Source organism: Zeus faber, assembly GCF_960531495.2.
Source record: "Zeus faber genome assembly, chromosome: 5".
NCBI classification, from domain to species: Eukaryota; Metazoa; Chordata; class Actinopteri; order Zeiformes; family Zeidae; genus Zeus; species Zeus faber.
This window is the reverse complement of record NC_137192.1, coordinates 7,500,257-7,518,005: the sequence shown is the minus strand read 5'-3', so window position 1 is coordinate 7,518,005 and position 17,749 is coordinate 7,500,257. Positions and strand designations below refer to the sequence as shown.

General features: G+C 42.5%; 1 protein-coding gene across 1 annotated transcript in view; it reads right to left on the bottom strand.

The window, feature by feature from the left end:
• cntn4 (contactin 4) overlaps window positions 1–17,749 on the bottom strand; it is a gene marked incomplete at its 3' end in the record, with an annotated part of 137,279 nt that overhangs the window by 40,722 nt on the left and 78,808 nt on the right. Inside the window, exons 8-10 of the mRNA XM_080001588.1 lie at window positions 15,953–16,092; window positions 7,569–7,698; window positions 6,398–6,548 (exon numbers count right to left, since the gene is read on the bottom strand). Of these exons, the coding sequence (XP_079857714.1) occupies window positions 6,398–6,548; window positions 7,569–7,698; window positions 15,953–16,092 (421 nt within the window). The remainder of the gene's footprint in view (window positions 1–6,397; window positions 6,549–7,568; window positions 7,699–15,952; window positions 16,093–17,749) is intronic.

The window sequence follows — 17,749 nt, the reverse complement described above, 5'->3', positions numbered from 1 at the left end:
AGGTTGTAGTATAACAGTAGTTTCCTTGTCGTTTTGTTTTCATTGCAACATCCTGAAACTAAATTCAGCATTACACCCCTCACTAACAGTAACATCCTAAGTGTTGCAGCCAGGATGTTACAAGTTCACACCCCGACTGAGTCTCACCAAGATGGGATATGGAAATGAAAACCAGGCATCATTCAAGTCTTCAGATTCAAAACGTCACGGTAGTAAGAGAGAGCAAGAGCAAATACTTGCTGTGAGATTTATTTAAAATTAAAGTAAAGTAAAGTATAGTACAGGGTTTCCATTAAAAAAAATTAGTGTCGGTCCACGTGTCCTGGAAGAGTTAAATGTCCCAGACAAATGGGAGAAATTCCTGTCAAATACTGTATTATTATATTATGTGTTTATTGAGCTTAAAAACAATTGATAGGCATAGTTTCAATAAAATATGAAAGGCATGTAGTTTCATATTTTTTTGAAAAGTAGGCTACTTTTGCTTATACATACATTATTATTCAAAATACGTCCTGTTAATTGTCTCAGGTGCATGAAACTATTTTAAAAATACATTTTAAAAGTAGTTGGGGCAACAAGAAAACACAAATAATTTACTTCAGCTTTAGGCCTACATATTCTAAAACAGAATAAAGTAAAATAATATAATAATAAAACAGAAAAAAGACTATTTCTAAACAAACAAAAAATTACATATTGGCCAGTCGTATTGTACAGAGGAAGTGAACAAGAAGTAACAAGTGCAGCTTTAATTAACATTTCACTTCATAAAGTCGTGGTGCTGCCCGTCTTCATCGGCACTGTACCCAAAATATCAGATATCATCATATATCATATAAAATACAGTATAATATTTCTCCTTCTCCGAGTTGCTCATTCCTGTGTGTTTACAAATGCAACCTAACCACGGGGGAGTGGGCGGGGCTTCTTTCTATATCGACAAACCGAATTTCTTAGAAATGAAAGGTCAGCTTGAGATCGTCCAAATTGATTGGCTTTCCCACTTTGCCACTGCCCTAATGCTTCTAGAAATTAACAAAACTGCGCAAGACTTTATCGAAATGATCGAGCCTATTTTATTTAGACACCGTGGGGAAAAATATTGAGATAATTATCGTTATCATTTTATGACCCAGCACTAATTCTAATTGCGCTTAAAGGGAATTATTTTCACCTGACCTTATAATCGGAGATTTAAATATGTCCGATTTCAACAGATATTCCGGTCAAAAACCGGAAATTACCGGATAACGAAAACTCTAGTGTGGTAAAGCATAACAGAGTATAACTGATATAACAGAGTCCATAATATGACATGAAGTGACCACTTTATTATGATGATGAGTTCTCATGCATTTCCTGTAGGGATGCACGATATATCGCTTCAGCATCGTCATCAATGCAAATTAATTCGAACGCAAAAGGAAAACTCGCACAGTTCTCATTTTCCATGACTAATAGACAAGAGAAGTCTGTCTGATATAACATAATTGACTCAGATTTAAGGGTTCTTGGTAGGGTTGGGAGGGTATCAAGAACCAGTTGGAACAAATTTTCAAGAATCATGGATTCGATAAGACACGTGCATTTCAAATCTGCTCATCGGTTCCTAACTTTCGCATATTTCAGTCATGCTCCTGACTCGCTCGCACCTTATGTTGTCGCAGCACGGTAGCAGAGGGGCAAATGTTGTAATAATCAATCCAATGAGTCATTTCCCGAAGTGAGTTCCCCCATGATTGTCGCAGAGGCAGATCAGCTTTAAGTCAAATTGCCGTAAAGCAGATCTGCCGCTGATTTCCGACATAGCGATAGAAACGGTATCAGGTGCGCACACACACTTCTGTTTACATCCGCTGACTGCAGCCAACGCTCAAAAGTTTGGCTTAGCTTCACTAAATTGTATTAAATGTTTTTACGAATAATCCTCCATTATTTATTGAAATAGTTTTGGTTTGTAATTGTTTTTGTTGATCATTCCTTATAAGAAAGAGTTATATTTATTTTTATAAATGAAGTGAAAAATAAACTTTCCTGTCTTCCTGACAGTTTACTGATTATAGCCTAAATGTGCCAAGAATAAAGATACTATTTTTATTCTATGCCGATGCACTCCCCTACAAAATCACCCCAGTCATTATAGAATGATCAAATGAGATGGTGAAAATCCCTGAATTTATTTTATAATGCAATATATATTGCAGTTGCATTTTTTTTTTGCAATTTCAGTTTTTTCCAATATTGTGCAGCCCTAATATCCTGATTATAATTCACAAAAATGTCATTTACAAGGATATGGACCAAATGAATCATTGATGAGAAATCCTAAATTTGCAGTTTGATAGATCCTATTTTTTTTGCTTTGGCTTGAGTTTGATATTTATAAGTATAAATCCAGATTTTGTTTAGCTAAGGTAATGTGACGTATACAGTATATGTATGAAGTACATATCAATTTTTTACAATCAGATTTTCTTTGGAAAGAATTCCTTTGGAAATCCTATGGCTTTTTATTTATGTATCCTACATGATTTGTTTTGATATTTATAGATATGAATCCAGGTTTTAGTTTTTTTTCACTAATATAAGGTGACTGTGTTAGAAACATACAGTAGTAGATAAAAAAAACCTTGATACTTGCTTTGAAATGTAGTAGAGTATAAGTTCAATGTCGCCAAAACTGAATGTACTTAAGTAAATACTTGAAAAGTACTTAAGCACCTGAATTAAATACTGAGTACTCTGTTATGAGTTTGACCCAAAATCCCAAGTAATTACTGAATCAGCACTGACCTATCACTACAGCCATTGTGTGTGTGTGTGTGTGTGTGTGTGTGTGTGTGTGCGCGCGTGTGTGTGTGTGTGTGTGTGTGTGTGTGTGTGTGTGTGTGTGTGTGTGTGTGTGTGTGTCTGTGAGTGCGTGCGTGTGTGTGTGTGTGTGTGTTGGGTGGAGGTGGAGGGGGGTGTCAGCACATTCAGGGGTCGCTGGTAAAAGGGGACAGTCGACTGGTGGGAGAGAAATGTTTTGCGTGCGTGCATTTAAGTCGTTGCTGACAAACTTCATTTCCTTCCTTGCGGTGACATATTGAGATGGCATGGCTGTTTTTTTTTTTTTGTCTCGGGTGGGTGGGGGTGGTGGTGGGCGGTGGAGGTGGAAAGGGGGCTGAGGCTGACGCAGCCCCACTTAGACGGCCATCAGCAGGATGGGGGCTCTGCGCTCTCAGCTGCTTTGTTCCAGCTGATGTCATCGAAACGGCGTCCCCGGCAGGGTTGTCTGGGGTAGATAAGACCCCCCCCCCCGTCCCTTCCATCCCTCTGTCAGTCCTCCAACATCCTCCTCCACCCGCTGGTCCACTAGCGGGGGGAAAAAGAGAGTGTCCGCCGCGTCGCTATGAAGATGGATTACCCAGCCAGTGACATCGCTATGTTCCCGACCCCCTCCCCTCGCGGAAAAAACCACTGCGGAGTGCTAACGCAATTAGGGCAATCCATCTTCCACTAAGAAAATTAAAAAGGGAAAAAGGGAGTTTGCGACCGCCCCCGTTTCTTCTTTACAGGTATAAACAAATAAATAGACGAAGAGAAGTCACACGCTCATGCACTCCTCTCTGCATTAGATAAGTGAATCGAGCGCCGTAAATGAAATTTACTATCTCATATATAGGATCAATTTGAAGTCCTGCAGGTAAAGTCACGAGATGGAATATTTTCCAGACGTCCTTGCAGAGGAGAAATACTTTGCATTGCCTTTTTTGCCGTATTAGAGGGAAAAAAACAAAGCAAAGGATCGCCAACTGATAGGGTTATTAGTATATCATAAGTGTAGTGCAAGTTGCAGGAAACAGCTGGACCATTCTGAGGAAGGGTTTGGAGTAACACTACACAGCTGGGTGTGGGACACCATCTCCTCCAGGTCTTGAGATTTTTTTGTTTCTTTTGCCTCTAATTACCGGTGGTACATCTGCCAGAGGGGCAGACAGGTGGTCAGAGGCGGGTTGTGGGCGAGTATAATTCAGTGGGTTTAAAAAGCAAGAGCAAATTCAAATTTGCTTCTCAAACTTCAAAGGGAGAGCGGGACCAGGACTCCGCCGGGATGCCAGTCGACGGCATTGATAGAATTCCAACTACAAATTCGGGATTATCGTGATTAATCGAGTGAATTGAGTGAGGGAGAGAAGGCAAGCCAGGTGTGATGGGTACGCTTTTTAACTCTTTGTGAGCCGCGCTGCCTCTAGAACAGTGATTTTCGACCGCTGCATGCTGTTGTGTGAGAGCTCGCCAGGTGCACCTTGGAAATGCTTCAAAACACATATTGGAAACTAGCTCTGTGTTGCAAGATCAAAATTGCAAGGCTGTACTAATTCATCGGTTAGGCAGGTTCGACTCTATTTTGAGATTCGGTGCTTGAGATGTCATTCGGTAAAGAGTAAAGACTTGTTCAGTTTTCCGACTCTTCATTTGTTTGATTCAGTTGGTTTGAATGCACGGTGAGTGAGGGAGGGCTTCCTGTGAATGATGAACGAGAGTCAGAAGAGCCAGTTTGGCTCTCTCATTTAATCAGAATCTTTTAATTCTGTCAAAATGATTTATTATGGTGGAATGCAAAGTGTAAATCTGTCCCATTCAATATGAATTAGGTCAAATGCCTAGACCACTGTTGCCTTGGACTCTTTTGCCGGAGCGACTCGCATCACCATCTATCCATTTCTCTTTGTGGCGGCAACCAGGTCATCAGGGACAGAGGAGCACTTAGGCAATTTTTGCATTATTTTCGGGGAGGGGGTGGAGGGTGTGAAGGAGGACCTCAGAGAGAGCAACCGCTGATACTTCATTCATCACTCCGCGTGGGTAAACGCCGGAATAATAAAATCAATCGAAAGGGTGAATTTCAAAAAACTGCAAAACTCAGATCCAGGTGCGGTGTGGCGGGACGGGGAGTCTTGTGATGGAAGGTCGATGAAGGGCGCTGGGTGAAGCGAAACCACTATGCAAATAGCGGCCTCTTCCAAACCACCGTCACTTTGTTTGTCAGGTGACAACAGCGCTTTGTGCATATGCAAAGCTCCCGGCCAGACACCGTGCACACAGAGTCATGCTTCGGCGGTGACACCTAATGGGTGACCCCTTGTCCGCAACCAGGGATTGTTTGGCGGCTCTCCGCAAGCGGTGTCCGGACTGGGCCAAAACCTTGTGCAAATATACGCATGGACACACACCCACACACACACACACACACAAGTGTCATCACGCCTTAACACTTAGAAGGAGATCGCCAAGATCGTGTGTTCCTGGGTAACGTTTGGACACATATTGGTGCTTGACCAAGAGGTCTGTGCCCCCACCCCATTCATCCCTTCATGCCGAGGTTAAAAGTACTTCATTAGCGCTCTGAGCTCCTCCCGCCAACCCCCCGGCTGTTTGGCTTTCAGCCGTCGTCAAAGCCAAAGGGTTGGAGGACGAACGAGGATCAGGAGTGATTCTTCCACCCTCTGGAGGTTCTTCATCGCGGTGTCACCGAATTGAAATGTGGCAATTAAGCACCACCACCATTACTACCTTCTTCTCTGTCTAGTTGCAGGCAGGACACAGCAAGGCGTCAATGCGGCCACAGTGTTTCCATATAGGCTCCATGTACTGTAAGTGTACTGTGAAGTGAAGTTCTTCTTGAGTCGTAAAGATTGGACCTATTGAACCTTTTTTTCCTATTGGACCTTGGAAATTCATCTGAAGTCCATCCCGAATGGAAACAACCATTAAAAAAACGAAAAATACAACCGGTACCCCGATCTATTTTTTCCTGTGAGAACAGACCCAATTACCAATGTTGGGGGGGGGGGTCAGGATCTGAGTCATATCCGGTATAATTTAGATCTGAATGGATCTGAAAAGAAAGGTCCGTCGAAAGAAAAATCCATTTTGGATTCCTCTCGTTCCTTGTACTAAGGAACGGCAACATTTTGCTTTCCCCCTCCTTGAACGACTCTCCGCGAATTATGTTTCTCTTGAGAGAGTCCAAGCTCTCGCAAGAGATGTAACACGTTGTTATAATTGAGTAATTGCGTATTAGTAACTTCTACCTATACCAATTTATCCAGTGCATAGAATCACACTTTATATACAGTATTCTGTATTACATATTTAGCAATTTCTGTTCTGTATTTTTAGCTATTTTTATATATTTGACCATTTGTATTTCGTTATTTTTGTTGTTTTTATTGTACTATTTGTCTGCACTGAAGAAATACACCAATCCCCACCTCCAAAAATGACTTGTATATGAAAATGTACTTGGCGCAAAATAACAATTTTCTCAGTGACAAGAAAAATAAATCAAATTCATCACAGTGAATTTTTGTTTTATTGTTTTAAAAAGGGAAAGACAGAGACTCCTTACCTGCTGCTCTCTCGGAGTGGCTCGCTGCCCTTCCTCCAGGAGATCACGCCCCACGGAGACATCCGGGGCCGGCACTCCACCAGCGCGTCCCCCCCTTCCCTCACCAGCGTCTGGCTTTTCACTTGGTGGAGGGAGAAATCTGGGGCGACGGCTGAGATGGGACGAGATCCGCATGTTAAGGAAGACGAAAGGTTTTGTAAAAATCCGCACAGCGCTCTCATGTGGCATATTTTCCCTTTTTCTTTGTTCCTTCAAAAGCATCTCATCCACAGGTGTTTGCTTTCTTCATTCGATAGAAAACAGAACAAAAGCCACGCATTCAAGGAAGCACCTTAAGATACACCGATCTTCATCAGGACTTCGGAATTGAGCGACTGAATGATTAAAATAATCGATCGCGATTTATCGCATGGTATTGGATTGCATGTTTCGAATCAATTAATCACAATTAATCGCGTGGGATAAGATCAATTAATCGCAATTTTAAAAATGAACTCAAATTGAATCCTAAAGAAAGATTTTGTCACGTTAGCTTTGGCAGCCCTATTCTGTATTTAATATTATATAGTGAACGAGAATTGCACCTTAAAGCTGTCGTTTCGAGCAATTTAGGAGAGCGCTTCCTCTGATTATTAGCGGGGCCAGACACTCGGCTCCGGAATAATTGGCGGAAGAACAATCTAATGCTGCCCTCTCACTAAATTAACAGGAAATAATTTAGCCTGCTGTAAAAAAGAAAAGAAGAGTAAAAAGGGAAACGGGAAATGCCACGTTTCTGCTTCGTCCTGCCCTCAAACCCTCATCCTCTTAACGTGATTATTTCCAAGTACGAGTTTGGTATTCTGCTTCAAATAGTGTTGAAGCTAACATGGTTGAGCTCCAGCTTGAACGGAGAGACCATCCGGAAGATTGAAAACAAACAACAAAGAGTGTTACGCCATTTTCCCCCCAGCAGCATCCATCTTATAATTAAGGCTTTTCAATTAGAGACCAGTTTGGATAGGAGAGGGAGGGGCCTCTCGGAGTTGGAACAAAAAACAAATATGGCACAGCCTTTTTATAGCAGGCAACACAAATGACACATGTTGCTCGGGCGAGGAAGTGATAGAATGCATGCACACACACACGCACACACACACACACACACACACGCTGAATAGGAATACCTTACCTATGACCCGGAGCTCTGCGTTTGAGTACACCTCCCCGTGCTTGTTCCCGGCCACACACTGGTACATCCCTACGTCGGCCAGCGTGAGCCGGCTGATTGACAATGCCCCGTTGGCGACCTGCACCCGCTCCTGGGGGGACGCAGAGACACATGCCTTTAATATGCCTTATTTCCTCCAAGCTCATTTACATAAAGGCGGCCGGCCCGGGCCAAGCAGGTTGGTGAATTATGGTCTGGAAAGTGACAGACGTGGCAATAAATCTAGGTTTTCATCACTAATGGGAGGGAGAGGCTTAAGGTGAATGAAGGCAGGCTAGCAGAAAATGACCCTAATCAATCTGCATGTTTATGAGAGGGAAATAAAAACCCTGTGCCCTATTTCTAGAAAGGACTATCGTAGCATCTAGCGCTACCCAGCATTGGGACAATTGCTTTTCCTGATAGGTGGAATACATAGCGAGTGGCGTGTCTGCTTGCAACGATGCACGTGGGCCAGTTCATCAGCGTGGAACCTATCCACGGAATGGATAGGTTACGAATGAAAGTATTCGCACCATGGTGACAATGAAGACGATGTTGCATATAAAAAAATTTAAACGGAAGATGCCACTCGGTAGAAGAAGATCACAAACAAATCCTGTGTTTGAGCGGGTCGGGGGAGGCTTGAAGGGTGAGGCGATCAGCCCTGGAAGGCGAAACGGGGGAAGGGATGGTGGGGTATATCAGTCTGGCACATGGAAGGCGCTGCCGTTTATTTATTTATTTATTTATGGCTTGCTATTAATTAAGCATGACGTTCCCCTCAAATCAGCAGTTTTGCACGCGGGGGGACCTGGTTGCTCCATCTGTACGCCTTATGTTGAAGAGGGAAATGATTGGCAATGTCATTTTCCGAAAACAACGGGGGTTACAACGTGAGATGGAGTGCGGTGTAAACAAGTGCGAGGTGAGGAAACGTTAAGGCACGGGCTGTGGGCCTCACCCTTCGTGTTTATTAGAATCTTGAACCTTGGGGTGGGGGTTGAGGGAGGACAGGGAGGACCGCACATAATAGTCAAATACATGAATAGTGGAAACTAACTCTTGTGTTGCAAGATCCAAATTGCAAAGCTGCAATTATTAATCAAATTGCTTGGTTCTAGCCAGAATAGCAGCTCTGTGTTCATTGGAACAAGCTCGAGTTTCACACTGAAATTAAGGAGTAAAATTTGTGACGTACAGTTCGACTCCTTTTTGAGATTCGGTTCTTGACGAGTCACTCGGTAAAGAGTCACCTGACTCGCCCTTGGCTGGTTCAGTTGGTGTAACCCATGGATGAGACGAACGAGAGTCAGAGTTGTAAATGGAATTCTTTCAAGAATCATTTAATTCTGTCAAAAATATATATTTAAGTGGAATGCAAAAACTAACTCAGACACACCAAAAACCTTGACCTTTTACTCTAAGTTAGTCCTCAGTAATTATTTTCAATGTGCGAGTCGCTCGCCTACTCTTTTGCCGGAGTGACTCTCAAATCATCCTGAGTCATTCGAAAGATTTGTTCACTATGAATGAATCGTTTTCACTGATCGCTAACTATTATATGGGCCTGCTAATAGTTGTACAAGTTAGTGGCGTTTTTAGTGGTTGACAGGATAGTGGTGTGCTGCTGGATTATTCCCTTGGAAAAACATTTGGAAACACTGCGGTAGGGTTTTAACTTTTAAGGAGGATTCAATAATGTATACACTGAAACAGAGACGATGGGTTCACAGAGATTCAGGTCATTTACATTTGTATAGGGAGTAAAGGCAGAATTAGAAGGAGAGGAGTAGTGCAGTTTGACAGTTTTCAATTTTCGAGCAAATTCGCTGTACTCCACTGGTGTTCACACCTCTAATTGGAGAGAGAGGGAGTGTGTGTGTGTGTGTGTGTGTGTGTGTGTGTGTCTGTGTGTGTGTGTGTGTGTGTGTGTTCTTTCCAAAACAAATCCAGGGTAAGACGGACTGCGCATCTTAATAACAACCTGTCCCGTCCCTGATATTTTAAAAAGGTGAAAAATTGGCAGAGTAACCTCCACTCTACCTCACGCACGGCTAAATGCGGTAAATCCTGTTTCACGCTGGAGTTTCCCCTTTAATTGCGCGGCTAATTAATCCTGCGCCATTGTCAATAAAGATATATGGACTTCAGAGTTAGGCCTCTCACTTCCAGGGATTAAGATGGAAAACAACCAAAATGACCCTGTGTGCACCGGGCTTCAAGTGCAGTCATTGTCATGCATGGTAATGGGACAATTAAAAGGCTTATTTTTTGTGTGACCCCGTTGAATACTTTTTTTTTTCATTCTGTGTGGATCTCTACTTAAACATGCCATGCAGCTACGCAGCATGCTAAGCATGTCCACTAAGAGAGATGCAAAAGTCTGCGATTATTTATTGGGTGTATACTATACCGAACAACTACAAATACCACACTAATTCAAAGACTGAAAGATGCATTGGACCTATTACATATAATAAAGGGTTAGGTGCTGGGCAGGACCTCACGGTTCGATCAAATTTCAAGAACAAGTTGTTATGTTTTAAACATAATGAATAGTGAATTGCTACCAACTTTTCAGCATACCATCTTTTGTGCATTACAAAAATATTCAGCCAGAACAAATTCTGCCTTATACAGAAATGACACATTTAAAAAAGTTGTAACTCGTAACTTTTCTCCGTCCTCGCCGCCGCAGACAGTGTCTGTCGTGCTCAAGGGGGGCCTGCCCTCGCCCGGAGTCTGAGCACGCTCAGACAGGAGAGTGTGGGGCGTGGTTATCAGCGGAGACTCTGGCACCGTTTACACTTCCCATTAACATACGTCGTGGGTGATCCAATCACGAGTGGACATCTCTGAGTATATGGAACGCCAAACAGTTCATTTATAGCCTTGTTTTTATGCCGCCACCAGGTGTGACCCCCCCAAAAAGGCATCGCCTACTGACCTCGACGGATCCTGGGGTAGTACAATTTGTGAGAGTTTTTTCAGGATAGAGGCAACCGCCATGTGTGGATTTGAGAGAACGATATTACGCTTGTGTGTGTGTGTGTGTGTGTGTGCGCGGGTGCGTGTGCGTGTGTGTGTGTGTGTGTTGAAGACTCATTGAAGTGGATCAGGAGAGCCTAAAATAATCTCCTCCCTCCCAAACGCCTCCCCTTATCACCTATCTTTAATGTTTTGTGCTTTTTATGGTCAGTTTAATTCTTGCTTTGTCTTCCTGTTTGTGACATATTTTGCGCTAATCCTATACCCAATCCCAATTTATTATAACCTGTAGAATGTAGGCTATTGTCTTGTGATTTTGATTGTCCATCATTAATCCAGAAGTCGTTGCGCCTGTTGACCAAACGTTACGTTGCTCAAGGGTCCTGTTTCAGCGATCAATGATTTATCTATATAATTTATTTATACTGTATAGCCTATATAGAATTATATATGATATTATATAATATATATTGTATATGGACCACGTGCGGTAAATTTAAAGCCTTTCAACAGTAATGTTCTTTATTTATTTATTTGTTGAGTGTTATCTGCTTTTCCTCTTCGTAAGGTGTGTGGTTTTTATAACTACACTTTTATTTGGTTTACACTGTTATAGCGTTAATCCCAAGAATTTCTAGGACAATTACTAGTCAACCAAATTATACTTAGAATTGTGACAGGGCTACTGTCATTGTTTTTCACTTTTATTGCTGCGTTGTTGCCTCACCACTGATAAACACACACACACACACATTTTGCAAAAGTTGTAAAAATGTTGGTAACCGCCTCAGAGCTCATAGAAGCAAAAGGTTGAGGGTTGAGGGCTCTGCGATGGGCTTCATGTTGTGTTTTTTTTTCTGTACTTACGCCGTGGGCTCTCCCGATCCACTTCAATGAGTCTACAGCACACACACGCACGCACGTTATGTCGTTCTCTTAAATCCACGCATAGTTGCCTCTACTCTGAAAAAAAAACATCATTTGGACAAATTGTACTAGCCGAGGCTCCGTAGAGGCCGGTAGGCAGCGCCTTTTTTGGGGCCAGGACATATCATGAAAATATAATGAAAAGACGCCTGCCTGTGTTTGATAAGGGGCTGATGGCGGCAGGTGTATACAGTTCAACATCACTCGCCATATGGCACTTATTAAACGGAGCATTGCAACAATTTGCCGTTTTTTTTTATGAAAACACACCTGGTGCAGCGAAAAAAACAAGGCCATTAATGAGCCATTTGGCGTTCCATATAAGTACGTCCGTTCACACCTGGCATTAGAATGCGTCTCCACATGCGTCTCCAATAACCTCGCTCTATATGCAAATGAGCTTTATTTTGTTTCCTTAGTTTCTTACTTGTATAGAAAATGAAAAAACGTAAACCTAACTCAGAGAATTGGTGGAGTTTTTTTTTTCTCCTCCAGACAGCGCCATGCCGGTTTGTGTGCCGGTTATCCTGCGTTTTTATTATAGATCTATTTGTTTTCATTAGGTTCTACTTGCATGAAATTTTAAAGCCAACTAAGGGACTAGGACCCAACACTATCCTGTTCCGCCTCAGATCAGGATGGTGGATTGTGTAGTGGAGAGACAGCAATCTTGCTGCGAGACATCCTCCACTCTCATACATCAGCAATCATTCATGGGGGGCGTGAAGCCAAGAAGACAAAATGAAAATGAAAGAAAATACAATTATGGAAGAAAATTTCAATATATTTTTCAAATACAAAATAGAGAAATGTTGGGCTCCCCTCGATGTTTTTGGGTTTTGCCCAGTTATTGTGTGCCCGGCGGCTCTGCTCTGATCTCAACCAGGGGCGAACTGTATTGGCAGCAGGCTACCAGGTGTCTTCCTGACGTGCTGCTTGACAATGGGGCTGATACAACGACAAATCTCGTTTGGCGGTGACCCCTTGACAGAACTTTTTTTTTTTTATCTTGACGTTTCTTTACACTACAACCAGCAACAACTGAACATCTTCACATTCTCCTCCCTCACTCTTCTCCGTCCGCACCCTCCCTGCACAGAACGACCCAGAACCCGCCCTCTTATCACCTCGGCCAATGACCCACTTTTCTGGACTGGCTGATGCAAATAACACAACACAACCACCGATCAACTGGACCCCCCCAGCCCCCCTGGAACCCTCCCTCGACACACACACACACACACACACACACACACACACACACACACACACACACACACGTTACAATACTAAAATACACACAAAAAAACAATGGAAAGTTTGGTATGTGTCGTCAAAATTAAAAATGGATAACAAACAAGGTAAAAAAAAGTAAAAAACACAAAGTTCTTGTTAGCTAGATTTTTTTTTTTTTAATGAATTTTATTGGCTTGTCATCTTGTGATTTACTTGCATAAAAATCACCAGAATGCAGGGATAAAGGTCTCTGAAACTACATATCTCCGCCAGACCCCCCCGACTAGTGTTGTGTCAAGGGGGTTAGATTGAGGTGAGGTAGCAACAGGTCGCTGCAACACCTGTGGACCAGACCATGACCGACCGAGACTCCCGCAACCTCGAAGGAATTTTGTGGCGTGTGTCCACTGTGGGGCCTAAGGGGGGGGGGGGCACCTTCTACAGATCTCACCTCGGGCTCCAAAAAGTCTAGAGCAGGCCCTGGTGCTCACAGTTCTTTTATTTTTTCCTTCCCGAACACAGAAAATCTTTTGAATATTTGCACAAAAACAAAAATGTTTGTAAAAGCCCACTATTTGTGCTTTGCCGAATACCGTATTCAGATTCGGCTGCACACCTACACATATATGTCTATACATGCTCTGGAGCCTAGTGATGGAAAATGATTCCTTTGAATGGAACACATCTTTCAAATGAGTCAGGAGTCTGGGGCAAGAGTTGTTTGTTTAGTTCGGGACTTGGTAACTGCATCACAGAGAGGCATTCACTGAGACTTGACAGTCAATTTGTGAATTCATATTGAATGCTAGTGATTTACACTCGAGAATTATGTCCACGACTCAGAGCCGAACCGACTCTTCTGTAACTCTCGTTACACAAGTGAATCAATCAAAACTGAACAAATGTTTTTTTACAGAGTCACTCGTAAAGAGCCGAATCTCTGAAAAGATCCAAACTATTCATCACCACTATGCGTCTATGTACTGTGGTGGTCTATTTATCCATTTGTTATATTTTTATGTCCATTCATATATTATATACAGTATATATAAATTGAACAATTTTCATTTCCCAACACTCCACCACACTCCTGTTTTTATCTACATAATATGGTGTCACTGGCAAGCGACACTGCTCTGGCGTCAAATACAAGCGAGAGAAAAAAAAATCGGAATGTCACGGGGAGCGCTGTTGTTTTGATCCCGCTATTAGCGCTCCTCAAAGTTTGAAAAGTGCCCATCCGCTCCAGGAGCCGCGCAATCAAGACAGGCCTCCATTGATTTAGTGTAATGAATAGCCGCGCCCCTCCTCTACCCTCCACTGTGACCTTTACCTCCAGCGCTGATTATGCAGCTGTGTTTAACGGCGCCATTTCCAGCAACTCAACAACTCGGCTGATTAATACGTTCAGTCGCGCATCTCCAATCGATCCATTTATTAGCAAGGGTGGTGCTCGGGAACACCACGTGTCACCATTTCAAAATTGTTATGACATGTTTTCGATGTTCTAATTAATTTTTAGGTTTGTTGTATATTTTATTTATTGTTTCTTGTTTATATTGTTGGTGTATTTTATATTTTTTTATATCCATTGTTTATTTTAAGGGCCACTGTTTATGATTAATTTCGAGGCTTGACAGTATTTCCAATTTTTCTATTTCAAGTTAGTGTACACTGCCAAATTTCAAATACCCATCTATCTATCTATCTATCTATCTATCTATCTATCTATCTGTCTGTCTGTCTGTCTGTCTGTCTGTCTGTCTGTCTGTCTGTCTGTCTGTCTGTCTGTCTATCTATCTATCTATCTATCTATCTATCTATCTATCTATCTATCTATCTATCTATCTATCTATCTATCTATCTATCTATCTATCTATCTATCTATCTATCCATCCATCCATCCATCCATCCATCCATCCATCCATCCATCCATCCATCCATCCATCCATCCATCCATCCATCCATCCATCCATCCATCCATCCATCCATCCATCCATCCATCCATCCATCCATCCATCCATCCATCCATCCATCCATCCATCCATCTTAATGTGTATGTATGTATGTGTGTATGTATGTATGTATGTTGTTTGCAGTAGTTGAGTAGTATGTAGTTGAGAGGGGTCAGGGATAACTCCTGCACCTCCTGAAAACATATTTCAGGAGGTGCAAATTGTAAGCAGCCCACCTCACTCACTCCGAGGAACACCCAACTTTTTACACTTCTGACAGGTTTGAGAATTCCAAACTAGATTTTAGCCTTGTTTCATCATGAATTCAAACAGAATAGAGAACAAACACAGAGAAATACAACAGACTACTCTGAAGGTTTCAGTAAAAACAGGAGAAAGTTAGCCGCCAATGCCTTGACAGATCGTTTGATTATTTTGGCCTGCGAATGGGCCAAATCCGCCTTTATGAGAAAAAGGTGTTGCTGTTGCTGTCGGGAGTGTTGCCTCCAGTACCAATAACATGGGGCTTTATTCATTCCAACTACATGTATAACATCTCGGGATTGATCGATACCCTCTGGTGTGTTTGCGGCTATTTTTGCATAATGAAGAAAATTTACATAAAGTCTGTTTATTTATCGGGTCCAACTGCGCCGGAGTGGTCGTCATCAATCTCCCAAAAAAGACCAGGACTAAATAGGCCCCCAGTGGCTACCATAAAGTAATATTAAATCTCATTGCTCCAAAATGCCATTATGAATACCTCTGCAGAATTGTTAGAGTATTCGCTATTAAGTAAGAGGAACAAGTGATCATAATGCGGTCGTCTCTCACAAGAGCAAGCCATAACGGGGGTTAAAGGTTAAGGATATGACTCCAGGATTACAAGATAGAATGTATATACAATGTCTTATTTACAAGAGTCGAGATTTCAAGGCTTGATGAAACGCTAGGCCCATTTAGGGTTCGGTCACTTAGCTCTCCGAAGCAGCCCGAGCCATATCAGGTCATTTTTAAACCGGAAACAATGAAAAAGGGCTTTGCTGGTGAAGTGAAGATTGTTACACAACGTAATTAAGCGGGGGGGGGAAATAATGTTTTGACAAGCAAAGGCAACAAAGCAGCGACAACGCGAAGCTCCATGGTGTCCACACCGCCGGCAACGTCCCCGAGCTCTGAAACGCAACTCTGTTCCCCCGCTTCAAAGACGAAAACAAAACAAAAAGAAAGCAGTTGGTGGCGGCGGACACATCTCACCTCGGCCGACTCCAGATTCTCTCCGTTCTTCATCCATCGGAAGGAGGGCTTGGGCTTCCCGGTGGCTTTGCACTCCCACACCAAGGAGTCGTCAATGAGCTTCTGGATGTCTTGGGGCTTCTCTATTAGATGGGGCGGTGCTGTGGGGTTGAGAAAAAAATACGAGCGCGATTAATTGAAGCCGTGGATTTGGTTTTTAAACCATTCCAAGAAATGAGAGTAGGTGCTTCCCTTACAATCTTAATCATATGCGACACACAACGGGTCCAAATATATCAACGCCGACTATCGGCGGAGCAATAAAACAACTCCCGCTCGATACTATTTGAGTAAATTATGGTTCAATTATACAGGGGAGGCATTGATTCGTGTGATGTCATGCAAGTAACTCAATGCTAGTTAAAGATTTAGCAAAAAGAACCAGAGGAGGAGGATCGAGGGGGAGATGGATGCTCTTCCCGGACATTCTGGATGATGTCTAAAAGGTCACTGGCCCTGGTGCTAACATTACACGAGGCCACCGGCAGGACAAGCGGAATGACCAACCCTATTCCTTCATTTTCAGCGACTGCGCCAAATGCCACGCCACACTCAGGGGCTGACTTTTAAGCGGACCCCCTCTGTAATTGTATGTACAAATCCTGCTCTAATTGGCTCCGGCTGCAGCTTGCCTTCCAGTAATGCTGGATGAAACAGGGGGAAATCCAATAGTAATTTACACCGATGGTGCCATCGGTTTACCTGCGCTCAGAAACTTGCAAATATGCGCTCATTTTGGTGCAGAAAGGGTATTAGATCCCTGAAGTGATTCCTGGGGTGATGTGTGTCGCGGGTGGAGGTTGCAGGTTTTTAAATGGGATGTGAAGATGGAGAGAGAAAGAGAAGGAGATAGAGAGAGAGAGAGAGACAGAGAGAGACAGAGAGAGAGAGAGAGACTGTTAATAGGGGAAAGTCCGGGTAAGACCTAGAATAGGAGTGTTGTTGTTCTGTTGTTCATTAGTTGGTGTCGGCATCGCAAGTCAACATCTCTTGCATTTCATCTACCTTTTGATATGTATGGCAAACTGACTTATTGCAATACTGCAGGTTTGACAAATCACTTGGGTAAACAAGGCTGAAGCGCAAGGCTGGTTTATTCCATGAGCATTTAATGTTTTGATGCTGCTACACTGCAAACCGAACTCCAAGATCCTCTGTTTTTTTCTTCAAGGGAGGTCAAAGACAAACTGTGCTTAAACTGTGAGTATCAAATGACATGGGTGTTGTTGTGAACTCCTAGAGTTCAGCGCTATTGAAAACCCTGCTTGTCGCTTTGCTTCATGATTTACTTGACTTTGTTTTAATTTTCCCATTATTTGCAACTATATCCAAAGGGCTATTTTGGACAGCCTGTCTTTTTCCACAACACAATTCAGGAAGGGATTCAAATATGGACAAATACTGTAATTCATGTTTGACAGGTTAATTCTTTAGCTAGGTAGACATGGCAACCCGTTGACAGTATTAACAATGTAAAAAAAAGTACTGTATGTTGTGAAGCATCTCTCCTGTTTATAGTACATTTCATAACTGAAGTATATATATCTGAAGGACATACATCTCAAGCAATACTGACATTACAAAGAATTACAAAAAAATTGAAAAATTACAATTCATTCCGAACATTACAATTAAATTGCAATTAGGATAAACCATTCAGTGTAAAAGGTTGTCGACCATGGCGCTACATCCCACAAGGCCACCGGCAGGACCAACAGGATGGCCGACCCTACTCCTTCATTTTCAGAGACCGTGGTT